Source organism: Ylistrum balloti, unplaced genomic scaffold, assembly GCF_031769215.1.
Source record: "Ylistrum balloti isolate Yb309-2 unplaced genomic scaffold, AGI_CSIRO_Ybal_v1 Utg371000, whole genome shotgun sequence".
Classification (NCBI taxonomy): domain Eukaryota; kingdom Metazoa; phylum Mollusca; class Bivalvia; order Pectinida; family Pectinidae; genus Ylistrum; species Ylistrum balloti.
The window spans coordinates 1905370-1925612 of NW_026782558.1; the positions used below are offsets into that span (position 1 = coordinate 1905370).

A 20243-nucleotide genomic window follows, 5' to 3' on the forward strand; every position below is an offset into this window, starting at 1 on the left:
ATGGGGCATAGTGACAAGGGGGACAGTGACATGGGGCAGTGACATGGGGACAGTGACAAGGGGCATAGTGACATGGGGACAGTGACATGGAGCATAGTGACAAGGGGGACAGTGACATGGGGCATAGTGACATTGGGGACAGTGACATGGGGCATAGTGACAAGGGGGACAGTGACATGGGGCATAGTGACAAGGGGGACAGTGACATGGGGTATAAACAAGGGGGACAGTGACATGGGGCATAGTGACAAGGGGGACAGTGACAAGGGGCATAGTGACATGGGGCATAGTGACAAGGAGGACAGTGACATGGAGCATAGTGACATGGGGGACTGACATGGGGCATAGTGACATGGGGGACAGTGACATGGGGCATAGTGATGTGGGGGATAGTGACATGGGGCATAGTAACATGAATCAAGTAATATTTGGGGCATAACACTTCCTTAGTTGGTTTCACTCTGGACATGGTCTACTTGTAGTAGTCACAATTATTACTCTTCAGTTCAAAATTAAAAGAAACTTCCGATGAAATGTTTTCAATGTCAAATGAACCCATTCTTTTGGCTGAAACTGTGACTGGTATATTCAACAACTCAGGTAGTATTGTACTATTTACTGAAAATATGATTTTGAAATTTGTTTTTTCTGTTTTCAATCAAATTGATTTACTCTTATATATAGCAAGAAACTGACTGATAGTTGTGATCTTGTTGAGAGTGAGGAAGTGGGTGGTTATAAAAGAACAAAATGTAAATGCATGTGTGTGTAAGATAGGTCTCCTGACAGATCTACTGTTGGAGTGATAATGAATCTTTAATTTGTATTTGTGATAATTTTGTTTTCAATAAAACTTTATTTATTGAAAATTGATTTATTGTACATCTGTCTTACAATTTGACTGTCAGGATTGTGGTGTAGTGTTTCTTGTCTATCCGTCCATCATTAACTTTTCGTTGTCCAGAGATCTCCCACAGTTTTTAACTATTATTTTCAAACTTGGTGGGCTATATGACATCAAGATGTGTTTTCCTAAACAGCAATGGATTTCAAATGCATTTAGAAGAGTTACTGCCCCTTGTTTTTTTCTGATTTTTAACATTGTCCTTGTCAGTATTCAATTCATTTCTTTAAAACTTTGTAGGTTTCATAATTTTGACGTTTCCTACACAGTAGTCAGTCAGCAATTTTTGAAGGAGTCATTGCCCTTTGATTTTTTTAAGCACTCTGATTTACCATAAAGATATTGTTCTTTTTCACCAATATCACGTAAATTTCATAACCATTACATAATGTGGTTTTCTTTTCTTTGTTTTTGTGATTTCACAATTCTGAGGTATTGCTTTTTTCTTAAAAATATGTTGTTTTTTTCTCCATCTCGTCCAGACACTTTCTTCCTCAGTCTTTTAAAGTTTATTTGAAACTCGTTTTCCCTCTGGACATTTCAAATCATCATTACCATTTCCATATTTGTATTTTTTTTATACAATAAATTATGAAAATCAAATTTTGTACAACAAGGATGGAATGTATGTAGATGATTAGCCTGGCCATGTGTAATCTGTTGACATCCCTCAATCAGAGATCATCATTATGATCTCTGAATCATCACTTTGTGATAATCATAAAATTTTGAAGTTTTTATCCATAACCTTCAGCCAAATTCAATTAATTATGAAGAGATGATATTGTATCATAAGGTCATACCAGAACTGTCTGCTTCACAATACAGGGAAACTCCACTCTGACGGATGCTATGTATTAAAATTTGATATTCATATGAAGAAAAACAGAAAAAACAATTTTCTTTGTAACTTTATTTTACAATGTAAACAGACATGACAAATGAATACAAATAGTTGTCAACAGGACAGAGACTGATATTTAAAGATATGAGTGGCAGTTATTTACTGAATCACAAAAAAAACACAAATTTCCTTAATATTACAGTGTTCTTGTCAGATATATGCTTGACAATCATCCCTCAATGGAACTCCTAATGGTGCCAACAAACATATATATATATACAAGTTACAACCAAGGGACAAGCTGAAAGTTACCTGCCCTTGTGCAACAGAAAGACCCTTTTAAAGTCACATGACCTGGCCTGTTCTACAGAGAAGCCTTAATAAGTCACATGACCTGCTATGTGTTAGGTATGTAGTGTTCTTACACACAAAAAATAACACCAGTATGAGAATTCAGTTTTTCTACAACTTAAGTTGATCATGTGACACAAGTTATCCTTATTAGGGTGCAATATGTTTTATGCTACATTTAAGCTACCTCAGACAAGATGTCAAATAAAATGTTTTAGAAGAGATTGAAATCCACATGCAAGTTCAGATGTTTAATGTTTATAAGCAAAGGTGCAATCCATTTAAAAAAAAATCTATAGGTTACAAATACCAACACTGGTCTTGTGGGAATGACCAGCAGAACTGGACTTAACTGCTAGTGATATGTTTGATTGACCAGAATTATAATAGCTTTCTGACAGAAAATATAATTTTACTCAAAATTGATATCTGTGTAATGTTTAGAAATCAACACTGGTCTACAATATCTTGCCTCACTGTAATGGTGAGACTTTATTGATCAAATATTTTGGGTTTCATTGTTTTGGACATCAACAAATAAATAATATCTTATAATGTTCTATATTAAGTTATCAATAAACGTACTTCAACAAATATGAAGTGATTTTAGGAGATTGGGGATATCTACGGAAAACTTTCAAAATTTCTGCTGCTTTCTCATGGAAACGGAATGACAGTAAACAGGAACAAATGGTATACTGAAGTAGAGATCTTTTCATTTTCCATGTAAACAGTTGATGATTTGAGTAAGTTATACAGTATTTCATTACCTTTAAGATAAGTATGATCTGTACACTGCATATTAGTGGAATAAATAATAATGTTTCGAGCAGATAAAAAAGGATGACATGGAATATGATTGGATTATATCAGAGCGACTAATATTATCCTACGTACGATGAAAGCGAATTTGAGGACAAATACCAGGTATACCTCAGAAGACTTAAGATAGAGAAATCAAGTTTTTTTTCCTTCCTTTTTCCTCCCATTTTACTGTTACAGACATGGGTTTTTCTGTATTTTTCTAGTCAATGTCAAATTTTGCTATTTTTGCCTAACAGGGATTAAACTGGCAAATGTTAAATGATAAAGCTTTACATTATGCATTTTTAATTCCAGCTCTTCAATTGCAAAAATATGACAGGGTTAAAATTATGATTAAAATTTTGACACCAAATAGCAAAATTTGCATGTGTTGAAATAAACAATTCATGCAAAATCATTCATTCATAAACATAATCATAGCACTTTACAAGTTCATTTTCACAAAGTTTTCCTTCTTCGCAGTAAAAATAAATATTGCACAAAATAATCACAATGACAATATATGCAATAGATTTGTAGTACACATTTGTCGACTGGTATGGTGTGTTTTATAAATGCATTTTCTATATTCTACATTGCTAAGTCACATTGTTGACCAACAGCTGGGTGTTTAAGATCTCAAATTCTCCAATCCTATTCCTTCTTCAACTTCATTTATGCTTCTTTAAATGAAATTCAGAAAAATTGCTGATGATTTCATATGGATTTCATTAAAAAGGAAAATTGAAAATTCTTTCTCATTTTTAAAATGTTTTGGCGATGTCCTACATCTTTCTTAGACTGAAGTACAATAATGATACATAAAGTATTTTCTGTGGGGGTGTATGTTAAGTCTTTCTCTACATAAATAACAAAAGTCTACATGTTTAAGACTTTGGGGGATAAATTCACGATGATAATGCTTTTTATGCATTGTGTTATTTGAAAGCTTTTCCCTGACACAGATCTTGAATTTTACTGCAGTAACATCAAACATACACTTGTAGAGAGAATGGAACAAACTGAATATCACCCAAGCTTCCTAATCACTCAGACCACATATATAAAAATATCAGAGCACACTGTATATCTTATATTTACACCGATTAACATATTTGTATACGTAAGACTTTGTACAGCAGAGTATATACGAAATGGAGAGAGTTATTAAAACAGGTAATTTTTACCATACAAACATTATACAACAAAACACTTTATCCCATATTTGTGGGCTTTTCCCTTATGTTGTACAGAATAAAAAAACTCAAAAAACACTTAATACTGTAGCTGTCAACTGACTAGAATAAAAAAGCATGGATGGCTTACAGCTTTAATTGTATGTATGTTGAACATCTAGTGGTGTCATACCTAACATTCTCTACTGCACAACAGGAACTAAGATTACAATGCAGAAATTGTAATTTCCTTTAAATAGCAAAATTAGTTTACATCTCAACATTTCAACACAACTCTCACTTTGTAATTAAATGGTCACCTTAGGATAAAATTTGGGCTATTGTTTGCTGTATTAATGTAATGCTTTCTGAAGTAAAACACATTTTTTGTGTGTGATATTAACAATTCCTGGCTAGTTAGTAATGCAACTATGAAAAGTAAATTAAAAAAGTTTCATCTAAACTCTTGTGTATCAATAATGTATTTGGTTTTTTCTTCTTGCCATCTACAGTACAGCATCTGGGTTTATCACAAAAAAAGCTGCAGACTTTTATGTAACATTAAATTTGTACTAAGTGGAAGCAATGTTTACACTTTGTACGACCAGTGTACAGAGTATACAGCCTGGGTATGTATACAATATACCTGTATCGGTGGGGACACAGGAAAATGTTTGGTCCCTGGTGATTGCTGCGTCAGCCGGTATAATTGTGGGAATGGAATGAGGTTTTGGAGCATATACAGATATCACATTGTATAATATACATCAACTTTCTGTTTGTCAAGTTTTAAATCTGACAATGAACATCAGATATAAATTGATCTAGAACATGTAATTAATGTGTTATGTGGACTGTGGCTCCAGGCATGGTACATGACTAACACATTAGGACGAGCCTCAAGACGATTTGGGTTTATTAATATTACGACTAGATATACACCATATTGCTTCCAAGTATTTAACACTTCCACTATAATATTCTAACACATCATAATCTTCAAGCCTCCATATTTATTTTTTGTATTTCCTGAAATTGTATCATTACTCAAATGCTTATGTGCCGTGGAGTCAGCCATATCATAAAAATTCTATCACTCACCATATTTTCACAAGTTGTTCTCCTAATTCTATTTCCTGTTCATGTACATTTTTATTGTAGCCATCGAGTAATTGGAATTATGAAGTACCCTACTAAATAGGTTTGTTCTCATTTATAGGAAGCAACAGTATTAGGTTTGAGGTTACCATGGTAACAATGGTTGATGGTATTAAACATAATGAATATGTCTCAACCTACCATGTTTATCTGGCAACAAACCCCTGCCTTGTAATAAGCCCATGCCTGGTAATAAGCCCACCCATATATATTGCTACATAGAAAAATGATCAACTAATGTTTCCATGTGATAATCCATTTGCCTGAATAAGCCTGACTTTAGGGTCAATGTGTTGCCCCCCTGCCCCCTCCCCTATTGGACTTATTAAAAGATACAGTATTATCTAACATTAAACACCCAAAAAATTACAGGAAACTTAGGAATGAAAGGTATGTAATTAGCAGCAGTTTACTCTTTGGTAACAATGTCAGATAATATCTCTCTCACACATACACATCAACTATATAAAGCACAGTTATCATGGCTTCATAAATACTAACATATGGACAAGCTAACATTTATCTGATACTTAATCCACTACCTGTGGATCAATACATAATCCACTACCTGTGGATCAATACATAATCCACAAAGGGTGGATCACTATATTATCCATGACTGGTGGATCACTATAATCACTTCTGGATCACTATAATCCACGACATGTGGATCAGAATATAATCCACATCTTATGAACCTTTGACTTGTGAATCCCTATTATCCACTATTGTGGATCGCTCTATTCCACAACTACCATAAGTTTGAGTAGATTTTAAATAGTCTGTATATATATATATTGCACTAGAAAAGGACAGTGGTAAAGGCATTTAAAGCAGACTGGCAATTTCACCACGGTACGGTGGACACATCCACTCCATGTCAATAGATTTGATATACTTACAAACATTAATCAATAATAAATACAAGAAATTAAATTAAATTCACAGTCATAGAAAATGTAACATTTCTACACATATCATGAAATTGTAGATTCAGGAGTTGATACAGACACACATCTTGCTGCAAATCGACTTATTTTGCTTCATCGCCCAAATACATGAACATTTATGCATAAATATTTTGTAAGCAAAGACATCAATCCAGGGACTTTTTTCCGAGAATTTTCCACAAGACAACACTTATTTGAAGTTCACCTCAATTACTCTGTGACTTGTATTTTTAATGTGTGTTACGAGGCTTTGTCTGTTAGCACAATGGTGCTGACACATGGAGACTTTGGCTGAACAGGACATACTGTGAAATGATACGTGTATCTGAAGGTACGAGGAATCGTGTGATGAATGAAAAAATTGCACGCAAGAATTCATATCACAAGCAGTTATGTAATATTCTGAAGAGCTATGCCTGACCAGGAATTCATATTTCTCACGGCACTGACTAGACTCACTATCAATTTTTCCAGACTGTTGTAAGTGAACACATCAGCTTTTTCAACAATGAGTTCTTGTTTCTGCAAAAACTAAATTTGAAATCATCTTCACTGGAATGCTTGGCCAAGTTGCTATAGGAAAACACAGTACCTTCTTCACCTTGTTGCTATAGCAACACAACAGTTTGGCTGTTAGGCCTTGTTGCTATTACACAAGTCTGAACCAATCAGACGAAAGTATGCATGGCAGAAGGTTGCGTTTCGTCTGCTGTAGATACATTCTGTGCTCCATATTGTCCTATGAACGACCCATCCTCATTAAAACGACTTGGGTCCACATCACCATATTCCTCTAAACTGTCTTGTTCACTGTCAAGGCAAGCTTTCTCCAGATCAGGATCTGAACCTCCGGCTAGAGGCTGCTTCTCACCGCTGTAACACAACAATGAATACCATTGTTACAGATAATAAAGGTCACAATTCAAATTGTTTGATATGAAATTAACGAATAGTGATCCAGTGACTTGTCATTCTAATACAACAATTTGTAATACGGGTGTGATAAAAAGGCAACATGGACCCTATCAACTACTGGACACATGAACTGGAGATTTCTGGAATTATAATTTAGTTGACCACAAAAAGATTGTTAATTAGTATGTTAAACACAAAACTTTTGATATTGAAATTTTAAAAAATTCAACCGACGTGTTTGTATTTTACCAAGTATATTTCTGTAAGTATTTTAGTGGAGATACAGGCATCATTTATCATTTACATACTTTAAACAGAGACCATTTCTAGACATTTCAACACTACAAATATATTATGAAAATTTCAAATAAATTTCACAAACATAAATTGTACTATTATATTTTTGTCTGTATCAACTGAAATTCATCTGTAAGCAGATAGCAAGCAAGCAATACATGGTTTTCTGGAGGAGAATATAGACCCAACTTTTATAGTCACACCTCAGTCCCTTATATATAACAGTAAAAACAGGACAGTATTAGGTCAAAATGTCATAAATTCAAAATAAATATTTTATCTGAGGAGAGTTGACATTTTGTTCTATTTCCTGATAAAAGCATTAACTAAACAAAGAAATAAACATGGAAAAAAAAGCCTTGATACGTTTTTAACAAAAAGTGATTAAATATATACATATATCTCAAACACCACAACAAAAAACACAGTCCTTACAAACAACAATACAACACTTCATCTCCAATAGCTTCTATCTTTTAATTATTAAAAACATATTTTTTTATATTTTAACTTTGAGGTATCTTAATACATATAGCACCAATTCTTTACAGTTTCAAATACTCTGGCACTGAAAAGCTGAAAGGCCATACTGATGGTCGTAAAATCCATAAAAAAAATCATCAAAAATATAGTCAGAAATATCTATATATCTATGAAATATCTATATATCTATGAAATATCTCTATATATATATATATATGTATTTATCTTACAATAACTGTGAAATAGCCCATCAACATATTTATCCATTTTGTTGGCCCTTACTGAGGGTGTGCTTGGGGAAAACACATATGGTTAGGCAGATGATAGTTAACTTTTCAAATTTTTCTTTTAAATTTAGATTGAGTGGGTTTTTGAAAAAAATATTTTGTTTTAAACTTGAATTCTTTTGTTGATTTTTATAGTCTCTGGTCAAATTATGAATTTCTACATACTTAATTCACATTGATCTACATTACTAACAAGGAGAACATTTCGTTCTTTTAGTTTTTAAAATTAATCCTGTTTTCCTTTTTGATTACGGTCAGATGGGTGATTATGAAAACTGATGACAAAGCACATAAAACAAGCCCACATGACAAGGATAGTGAATACAGGTACCACCATGCTTTTGTTTGTACCTAAAATAATAATCAACACTTTTAGGGAAAATGCGAATCTCAATCAGTGGAAACTTATTGTTATTTGGCAAGCTCTTTTGTGTCACTGCAGCAATTGCATAAAGGTAACTTCATAATCAATGGAAACATTAATATATATTAGCATTATAAATCTAAAAATTAAAATTTTTGTAATTAGAAATAGTTAACTATTAAAAAACAAGTGTTGAATCAGTCAATATAAACAGAACAAAATAAATAATATCAACATGCATGCAACTGACAAAAATATGACAATAAAACTGCAAGGTCAAACAAATGTTTCTCAAGGTCAAACAAATGTTTATCAAGGTCAAACATATGTATGATCAAACAAATGTTTCTCAAGGTCAAACAAATGTTCATGAAGGTCAAACAAATGTTCATCAAGGTCAAACATATGTTTCTCAAGATCAAACAAATGTTTCTCAAGATTAACAAATGTTTCTCAAGGTCAAACAGATGTTTCTAAGGGTCAACAAATGTTTCTCAAGGTCAAATAATTGTTGCTAAAGCTTCAATGAATCTAGCACATGTCAGACTTTTTAGGAAGAGATATCACTTTAATATATATTTAAATGTTTGACCTTGAACTTGCAGTTGAAAATAATTCAATAACTAAAATGTAACGGAATTTGACAAAGCAATAAGCGAGGACTGTTGGTTTACACACGGAAATCAGGAAAAGAACAAAATGATGACACCTGGTACCGACTCTTACAGCTCATCATAATCCCAGGTAGCTAGCCTTAAAAGGCAAGAAATCAAAGTTAGGCAAAAATCAATCAATGTAAATCATAAATACCAAAATTGTCTTCTGTTGGATTTTAGCAACATAACTCTGGTAAAGGTTGGCGGGGTAGAAACAAAATAACAGACATTCCATGAGGATGACATTTAAATAAAAAAATAAAAAATTTTCATATGGAAAAATAGAGAAAAAAAAAACCAGGATAATTATTTCATACACCTGAAAATATATGACCAATAAAGATTACCTCTAAGAGTGACCTTACAATCAAAATTATACCAAAAGGAAGGCAACCTTGCCCTATGCCAGCTTGGACCATTCAAGGATATCCAAATTCAATTTTTTTAGTTTTGTTTTGTAAACAATCCAATATCACTTACTAACAACAAGGAAAAAGTGGAAGAGTTCGAAACAGAACGTATGTATGTACTTAAATAACTAGAAAGAGTTGGTTTCTATGAGACATTCTCATCATTACTTTGATACTAATAGAATACAGCAGCCACCACGATTTTAAATTAGATTCCTGATCAGCAAGTGTGAAAAGGTAGACACAGAAAATATGAAAAAACTGATATCAAAATTTCTATGTTATGTGCATATTTTCTGCAATAACCATTTACATGGTAAAACACAATCTGTCAGCTATCAGGTATTGACCTGTACATGCAGACATGATGTGCCTGCTCTTGATTGGTGGCAAATTCGCTCTCAATCAGACGCACAAATGTATATTTACAAGGACACATTATATTCACAACTTTTACAGACTCAAAACCATGAAACATTTTTTCAGACTCAAATCATGAAATATTTTTTCAGTCAGCTTTCAGCTACCACTACATGGACACAAAAAACATTCATGAAATTGCACTCTATATTATACATATAAAAATTATGACTTAACTACAAAAGCATTGTCTTAATTCTATCATGCTGGTATCAACATACTCTAGCATACCACAGAGCTGACTGTTTTTTATATACTTTTTAGGGAGCACAATTCCTTTATAATAAAATTCAAGTTTTTTTTTTCATTGAATCACTACAACAGTATATGAAAAAAATTTGCAGAAAACTAAAACTTATCATGTTGAAATTTGACATCTAAACCAGGAATTTTAACATAAAAAGTAAGCACAAAATTAAGTGTAATATTCAGTGCATAAAATGTTATCAAGTGATAATGAGCTATGATCAAATATGCAAATGCTGTAAAATCTACAACATACGCGCAGAGCAAACATCCTGAAGTGATTGGTAATATCATATTGGGAGCATTTACAGGGGGGAACATAAAATAAACATCTAAAAAAAAAAAAAAAGTAGATTGGAAAAAATAACTTTATAACAACACTGAAGAAAAATGCAGGATAATTCAAAAATGCTGAAGAACTTTTTTCACTGAAAAGTGGAAACAGAAAAATTGTGTTTTGTAATTACCCTAATGAAACAAATTTACTGCTGTTTTATGATGTAACTACTGTATCACAAACCATCCAAACTGAATGAACCTTATATAAATTACCCAAAGCTTTACAACGTATCAAGTGCATTACAAATTATTCAAATGTATTATCAAATACAATGATCTGATGACAAGAAAGTTGTAAGAATAAAAAGTAATAAATTGATAGGATTAAAAATAGTGAAGGGACAAGCACTGTGTCTATCACTCAAGAGAACCATTCTTCTTAGTCACTATGGTTACCAGTGACAAGCCCCGAACACTGTTACTATGGTTACCAGTGACAAGTCCCAAACCCAGTTACTATAGTTACCAGTGACAAGCCCCAAACCCTGTTACTATGGTTACCAGTGACAAGCCCCAATCCCTGTTACTATGGTTACCAGTGACCAGCCCCAAACCCTGTTACTATGGTTACCAGTGACAAGCCCCAAACCCTGTTACTATGGTTACCAGTGACATGCCCCAAACCCTGTTACTACAAGTACCAATTGCCATGACATGTCCCTAGTCCCTCCCATTGCCCCCTGGCTGGAGCATACACCTAGGCAAATGATTCTAAAAACTACAGCAGTACTACAAGTAAAGAGCAGATGATCTCTTCAGAAGCATTATAATGTCTACAGCATGTGAAAAATTCACCACAACAGAATATATAAGCTTTTGTTAATATACATGTATATATATATAACCAGTACACGAGAGACAACCAGTCTTAATACCCTAGTATTCTGTCTATGGTGAGCAACACACTAATGGATTAACAGAGTAAAACACAGGGGATTGGGAGTAAAAAGTTATACTTACTTTTCATTAAAATCATTAACATGTGCAGATTTCTTATCTTCTGGAGGAATTCCTTTAAGTCTTTCATTTTCTTGTACTGTTGACAAAGGACAAAGAAATCTGTTACAAAATGTCACATAGAAAATGATATGTGTTAAACAAGTGTGGATTATATAACATATTATATCGTTGTTTACATAAAAGTGTGTTTTTTTTACGTACCATGGTATTTGTCTCCCCTACTTCGCTTTACAAGGCACACGATGATGAAGATGATAATGAGGAGGGCTAAGGCCACCAGCATGATGATAAACCACAGACTCTCATAAACCTCCTGGGTTTGGGCCACTGTAATCACAACAAAAGGTCAAGGGTCACTAATTACAACAAAAGGTCAAGGGCCATTGTAATTACAAAAAAGGTCAAGGGTCACAGTAATCACAACAAAAGTCAAGGGTCACTAATTACAACTAAAGGTCAAGGGCCATTGTAATTACAACAAACACTCAAGGGTCATTATAATCACAAAAAAGGTCAAGGGTCACTGTAATCACAAAAAAGGTCAAGGTCAGTGTAATTACAACAAACACTCAAGGGTCATTGTAATCACAAAAAAGGTCAAGGGTCACTGTAATCACAAAAAAAGGTCAAGGGTCAGTGTAATTGCAACAAATGGTCAAAGGTTATTGTAATTACAACAAACAGTCATGGGATCATTCACTTTATGTATGTTAAACAAGATCCCAAAGTAATCTTGGTGCCAAACATCATTTGATTTTTTTACTTCTTCCTGCTTGTAATTATTGATTGTAACGTCTTATGTCAGTAGCAAACACATCTCACGATAAAAACTTGATATCGCTGTGTTTGATATGTGTCCTAGTGTCATTCAGTCATGGACTGAAATAGTAAAATGTATCAAATAACAGTCTAGCAAGCCTCATATATAAGACATCTAGTTTCCATGTTCAGACCGGAAATTAAATACTGATCATAGGAAACACCCATCACCTTTATAGATTTATTGAAAAATAATTTGCAGATGGATGAAAGGTGATCTAAACAGTCCAAAATCTACTGATGGTAGATAATATATATTTGTCTCGCTGTGTCCTTTGACCCTGACTACTGACCTTGAGCCCCAAGTGTGACAACAGTGCGGACACTACTGCGTTTTATTTCCTGTCCACTGGTTGCCACGACTTGGACTTCGTAAGTGACACCAGAAGTCAAGTTAGGCACCAACTGCCACGACTTCATCAGCTCTCCCGGCATTTCACTCCATTTGTGGTTTCCTTGACGTCTGTATTCCACGTAATGGTTGTAGCCAGCACGATCATGGTTTTTATTGATAGTCCAGGACACATTAATGGAATCGAAATGTGGTGTGACTTTGTCAATCTGGGGCACAGCTGGGTCTGAAATTGAAATCCATAATTTGTCATAGTTAATGTATATAAACACAAAAAGCTTTCATCATCAAAATGGAACAATATGCATGTTAGGTAATTTAAGAAACAAATCTTCTGTCAACCATTAAATGGATCCTTTCATGTTCATTCAGCAAGCAGGAGTTACCTCCCCTTCTCTATAAACACTCACCACCAGGAATTGCTGTCATTGCATCAATGAACATGTCGTCCCCAAGTCCTGGGGCTGTTCTTGCCCGCACATGGATTCTGTATGATGTATTCTCATTCAGTCCATTGATTCGTGTCATAAATCCACCATTCATCTCCAGGATAGTATCGTTTGATGTCATGGTTTCTCCAATCATTAGTCCATGTACTGAAATATGACAAATTTACAACAAACACAATGTAAAATACAGAACTATATCAGACATTGTTTAAGACGTTTTAATGTCCTCAATTTGTTGGGTATTTTTTTTATGAGAATATTAAACCAAAACCTCCAGATTAATCACCATTTTCTCTTATCTTGAATTCAATTCCAAAAAGACTTACTTTCTTCATACGAGACATCATAGCCAATAATTTTGCCATTTGGACGTTTTGGTTCCTCCCAGGATAACTTGATATAAACAACACCACGACTGGTCGCACGCAGACGTTCAACCTTGTCTGGCACTAAAGGAAACAGGATTTAAATGAAAACTTTATTGTGTAGATCAAACCATGCTATATTATATGAATTCATCAAAGGGGAATAACTCCCAAGGAAAATCATATCAGGAAAAGAATTTCTTGTGAGGACACAGCCATTTAAAGTACCAATCACATATATATGTATACTGTCTCTTAAAAGGATAGCTTGAAGGTTAAGACTAAGGAGTGTTAATCTGATAAGCTCCTGTCTTCCACTGGACAGACACCCTAATGTAGTATAAAACCCTGGTATGTATAAAGCTTCATTTAGGGGCTTACATAACTAACAACCCTATTATATATTGAGCTTCATTTAGGGGCTTACATAACTAACAACCCTGGTATATAGAGAGCCCCAATTTTGGGGCTTACAAAACTAACAACCCTGGTATATAGAGAGCCCCAATTTCGGGGCTTACAAAACTAACATCCCTGGTATACAGTGAGCCCCAATTTTGGGGCTTATAATACTAACAACCCTGGTTTATATCAAGCTTCATTTAGGGGCTTACAAAACTAACAATCCTGGTATATATCAAGCTTCATTTAGGGGCTTACAAAACTAACAACCCTGATATATATCAAGCTTCATTTAGGGGCTTACAAAACTAACAATCCTGGTATATATCAAGCTTCATTTAGGGGCTTACAAAACTAACAACCCTGATATATATCAAGCTTCATTTAGGGGCTTACAAAACTAACAATCCTGGTATATATCAAGCTTCATTTTGGGGCTTACAAAACTAACAATCCTGGTATATATCAAGCTTCATTTAGGGGCTTACAAAACTAACAATCCTGGTATATATCAAGCTTCATTTAGGGGCTTACAAAACTAACAATCCTGGTATATATCAAGCTTCATTTAGGGGCTTACAAAACTAACAATCCTGGTATATATCAAGCTTCATTTTGGGGCTTACAATATGAACAACCCTGATATATATCAAGCTTCATTTAGGGGCTTACAAAACTAACAATCCTCGTATATATCAAGCTTCATTTAGGGGCTTACAAAACTAACAATCCTGGTATATATCAAGCTTCATTTTGGGGCTTACAATATGAACAACCCTAATATATATCAAGCTTCATTTAGGGGCTTACAAAACTAACAATCCTGGTATATATCAAGCTTCATTTTGGGGCTTACAAAACTAACAATCCTGGTATATATCAAGCTTCATTTAGGGGCTTACAAAACTAACAATCCTGGTATATATCAAGCTTCATTTTGGGGCTTACAATATGAACAACCCTGATATATATCAAGCTTCATTTAGGGGCTTACAAAACTAACAATCCTGGTATATATCAAGCTTCATTTTGGGGCTTACAATATGAACAACCCTGATATATATCAAGCTTCATTTAGGGGCTTACAAAACTAACAATCCTGGTATATATCAAGCTTCATTTTGGGGCTTACAATATGAACAACCCTGATATATATCAAGCTTCATTTAGGGGCTTACAAAACTAACAATCCTGGTATATATCAAGCTTCATTTTGGGGCTTACAAAACTAACAATCCTGGTATATATCAAGCTTCATTTAGGGGCTTACAAAACTAACAATCCTGGTATATATCAAGCTTCATTTTGGGGCTTACAATATGAACAACCCTGATATATATCAAGCTTCATTTAGGGGCTTACAAAACTAACAATCCTGGTATATATCAAGCTTCATTTTGGGGCTTACAATATGAACAACCCTGATATATATCAAGCTTCATTTAGGGGCTTACAAAACTAACAATCCTGGTATATATCAAGCTTCATTTTGGGGCTTACAATATGAACAACCCTGATATATATCAAGCTTCATTTAGGGGCTTACAAAACTAACAATCCTGGTATATATCAAGCTTCATTTTGGGGCTTACAAAACTAACAATCCTGGTATATATCAAGCTTCATTTAGGGGCTTACAAAACTAACAATCCTGGTATATATCAAGCTTCATTTTGGGGCTTACAATATGAACAACCCTGATATATATCAAGCTTCATTTAGGGGCTTACAAAACTAACAATCCTGGTATATATCAAGCTTCATTTTGGGGCTTACAATATGAACAACCCTGATATATATCAAGCTTCATTTAGGGGCTTACAAAAATAACAATCCTGGTATATATCAAGCTTCATTTTGGGGCTTACAATATGAACAACCCTGATATATATCAAGCTTCATTTAGGGGCTTACAAAACTAACAATCCTGGTATATATCAAGCTTCATTTTGGGGCTTACAAAACTAACAATCCTGGTATATATCAAGCTTCATTTAGGGGCTTACAAAACTAACAATCCTGGTATATATCAAGCTTCATTTTGGGGCTTACAATATGAACAACCCTGATATATATCAAGCTTCATTTAGGGGCTTACAAAACTAACAACCCTGATATATATCAAGCTTCATTTAGGGGCTTACAAAACTAACAATCCTGGTATATATCAAGCTTCATTTAGGGGCTTACAAAACTAACAACCCTGATATATATCAAGCTTCATTTAGGGGCTTACAAAACTAACAATCCTGGTATATATCAAGCTTCATTTTGGGGCTTACAAAACTAACAATCCTGGTATATATCAAGCTTCATTTAGGGGCTTACAAAACTAACAATCCTGGTATATATCAAGCTTCATTTAGGGGCTTACAAAACTAACAATCCTGGTATATATCAAGCTTCATTTAGGGGCTTACAAAACTAACAATCCTGGTATATATCAAGCTTCATTTTGGGGCTTACAAAACTAACAATCCTGGTATATATCAAGCTTCATTTAGGGGCTTACAAAACTAACAATCCTGGTATATATCAAGCTTCATTTTGGGGCTTACAATATGAACAACCCTGATATATATCAAGCTTCATTTAGGGGCTTACAAAACTAACAATCCTGGTATATATCAAGCTTCATTTTGGGGCTTACAATATGAACAACCCTGATATATATCAAGCTTCATTTAGGGGCTTACAAAACTAACAATCCTGGTATATATCAAGCTTCATTTTGGGGCTTACAATATGAACAACCCTGATATATATCAAGCTTCATTTAGGGGCTTACAAAACTAACAATCCTGGTATATATCAAGCTTCATTTTGGGGCTTACAAAACTAACAATCCTGGTATATATCAAGCTTCATTTAGGGGCTTACAAAACTAACAATCCTGGTATATATCAAGCTTCATTTTGGGGCTTACAATATGAACAACCCTGATATATATCAAGCTTCATTTAGGGGCTTACAAAACTAACAATCCTGGTATATATCAAGCTTCATTTTGGGGCTTACAATATGAACAACCCTGATATATATCAAGCTTCATTTAGGGGCTTACAAAACTAACAATCCTGGTATATATCAAGCTTCATTTTGGGGCTTACAATATGAACAACCCTGATATATATCAAGCTTCATTTAGGGGCTTACAAAACTAACAATCCTGGTATATATCAAGCTTCATTTTGGGGCTTACAAAACTAACAATCCTGGTATATATCAAGCTTCATTTAGGGGCTTACAAAACTAACAATCCTGGTATATATCAAGCTTCATTTTGGGGCTTACAATATGAACAACCCTGATATATATCAAGCTTCATTTAGGGGCTTACAAAACTAACAATCCTGGTATATATCAAGCTTCATTTTGGGGCTTACAATATGAACAACCCTGATATATATCAAGCTTCATTTAGGGGCTTACAAAACTAACAATCCTGGTATATATCAAGCTTCATTTTGGGGCTTACAATATGAACAACCCTAATATATATCAAGCTTCATTTAGGGGCTTACAAAACTAACAATCCTGGTATATATCAAGCTTCATTTTGGGGCTTACAAAACTAACAATCCTGGTATATATCAAGCTTCATTTAGGGGCTTACAAAACTAACAATCCTGGTATATATCAAGCTTCATTTTGGGGCTTACAATATGAACAACCCTGATATATATCAAGCTTCATTTAGGGGCTTACAAAACTAACAATCCTGGTATATATCAAGCTTCATTTTGGGGCTTACAATATGAACAACCCTGATATATATCAAGCTTCATTTAGGGGCTTACAAAACTAACAATCCTGGTATATATCAAGCTTCATTTTGGGGCTTACAATATGAACAACCCTGATATATATCAAGCTTCATTTAGGGGCTTACAAAACTAACAATCCTGGTATATATCAAGCTTCATTTTGGGGCTTACAAAACTAACAATCCTGGTATATATCAAGCTTCATTTAGGGGCTTACAAAACTAACAATCCTGGTATATATCAAGCTTCATTTTGGGGCTTACAATATGAACAACCCTGATATATATCAAGCTTCATTTAGGGGCTTACAAAACTAACAATCCTGGTATATATCAAGCTTCATTTTGGGGCTTACAATATGAACAACCCTGATATATATCAAGCTTCATTTAGGGGCTTACAAAACTAACAATCCTGGTATATATCAAGCTTCATTTTGGGGCTTACAATATGAACAACCCTGATATATATCAAGCTTCATTTTGGGGCTTACAATATGAACAACCCTGGTATATATCAAGCTTCATTTTGGGGCTTACAATATGAACAACCCTGGTAGATTCATTTCAGGGCTTACACACTAAGCTTTAATAATGTAGATGTTCACTAAGTGAAGAACAATGTATTACTTTGATCCCATCAATCTTTGCTTCCTATTACTCTGAAAATAAGGTGAAAATCTGAGCCAGATGTCACTTACCGCCTTCAGGTGTGGTCAAGTTCAGGACGTTACTACCATTGGACTCATGATAAGTATTAATGGCTACCACATCAAGCTGTAGGTTTTTAAATGCTGGCAAGTTCTTCACTATAGCAGTCTCCTTGTAGGTTTCCCGTCGCGTACGGCTGCCATGTAGGAACTCTTTACGAACAATGACCTCAAATTTCTTGTCTGGATTGTCTGGGGTCCAGTATCGAATCTAAAATTTACCGAAACTTTATTGAAAAATTTAGAAAGCATCATCTGAACTAAGATGCATGGGTATTAATGAAGAACTTCATGAAAAAATAAATTGAAAAAACAGGATCTCAACAAAAACTAAGATTTTACATATCATCTTGCCATGTATCTATGATAAACTGATATGTGGTTGTTTTAGGCCGTTTTATGATTTAACAGATCATCCAAAGCAGCATCAACATCACTCAGAATTTTTCACCAATTTTTTCCTAGGTATCACACAACCTTGGTAAACTATCAAAATTAAGAATAAATGTACAGCCATGTTTTGGAGCAGTTGCCACCCATTGTAGATAATTATTCACACACAAACCAGCTAAGTTTCAAGTGAGGGTATATGATTCACTGCCTAAACAAACATATTTGTAAACTAAATCCTCTCAAACTCATGACAACTGATGTGGAGCCACCACAAGCAGTAAAACTTAAAGTTTAGTGGTAAATCTGTCATGAATTTGATAGCTCATGCTAAAACTGCACTTACGTTTAACATCTTCCAGTAGTGCTAGCGTTATCATTCCAAATACGTAGAAACATTGAACAACACACAAATATACTGACATGTCAGCTGGTACTCACTACAACAGCTGTTGTAAACGATGTGACATCATTAGAATGTTGACAATGCAACAATGTATATTTTTTTAATACACTGGTGAGTCATAGCAGCATTAGCTTTCAATCCAAAATGATAAAATTAAACATTAATGTAACATGATAAAGATAAAGACTTGTTTGCCTGACCTTATAGCCCTCAAATTTGCCCTGCATTGCCTCTGGACTGTCATCTACTGGGTCCCATCTGAATCCTGCCTCTTCATAGGTAATGTTCATATCCGGGTCCAGCTCAAAGTTTGTTGGAACCACGTTGGGAACTGTAAATATGTGTCATCATAACAGATCATTTTTAATGTTTTTCAAAATTAATTCTTAACATTTTTTAAAATAACATTTTTAATTTGGGTATGTTTATTTTTAAGCATACACTTGAGATTAGAAAATGAATTTTGGATTTATTCGTCTCATGTTTAAACAACAAATGATTTTACCTCCAGAAAATGCAAAATCAAACTATCCCAATTGTAAATAAAAATCTAAAAATGCTGTTATAACTGCAATATCAACAAAATGAAACAAAAACTAAGTCCTGCTAAACATTTTTCTGAAAGGTCCCTCTCATGTTCTTAGCCAATGAAAACGCTCCTTTCAATCATTGATGACGAAGGAGGTCTGCCCACTTTCTAGTCAAGTTTTTGATAGATTTGGGTCAGGATGTAGGTCAAGGCTTAAAATGATTCTCAGTGTGAATCATCTTCCCTAAAAATGTTGTTTATATTGATTGCTAGTGTATATACCAGATATCTATCGCTGAATAGTAAAGTTCACTGAAGTAGGTCGATAAAACGACTGCCAATGTGGAGAGACATCACAAGAAATCATGACAGAAGACTTATCCAAAGTTGTCAGTACAATTCTTTCAAATGGAGATTGGACTTTATGTATCATTCTGTCAAATCATCCAGTAACGGTTGGGAGAAAATACACCTGGACATTACCGACAAACT

At 34.2% G+C, this 20243-nt stretch overlaps 1 protein-coding gene across 3 annotated transcripts in view; it reads right to left on the minus strand.

Annotated features, from left to right (window-relative positions):
* Nucleotides 1-1802: 1802 nt before the first annotated feature.
* Nucleotides 1803-20243, minus strand: part of LOC132559968 (neuroglian-like) — a 95103-nt gene continuing 76662 nt past the window's right edge. For 2 of the 3 annotated variants that reach the window (XM_060224610.1, XM_060224609.1), the window contains 8 exons: nt 19423-19553; nt 18418-18637; nt 13510-13632; nt 13145-13330; nt 12676-12960; nt 11765-11890; nt 11564-11639; nt 1803-7059 (listed from right to left, as the gene is read on the minus strand). In XM_060224610.1, the coding sequence (XP_060080593.1) occupies nt 6855-7059; nt 11564-11639; nt 11765-11890; nt 12676-12960; nt 13145-13330; nt 13510-13632; nt 18418-18637; nt 19423-19553 (1352 nt within the window). In that variant the 3' untranslated portion in view covers nt 1803-6854. Of the gene's footprint in view, nt 7060-9241; nt 9286-11563; nt 11640-11764; nt 11891-12675; nt 12961-13144; nt 13331-13509; nt 13633-18417; nt 18638-19422; nt 19554-20243 lie in introns of all 3 variants that reach the window. The other variant, XM_060224611.1, reaches the window with a different exon arrangement.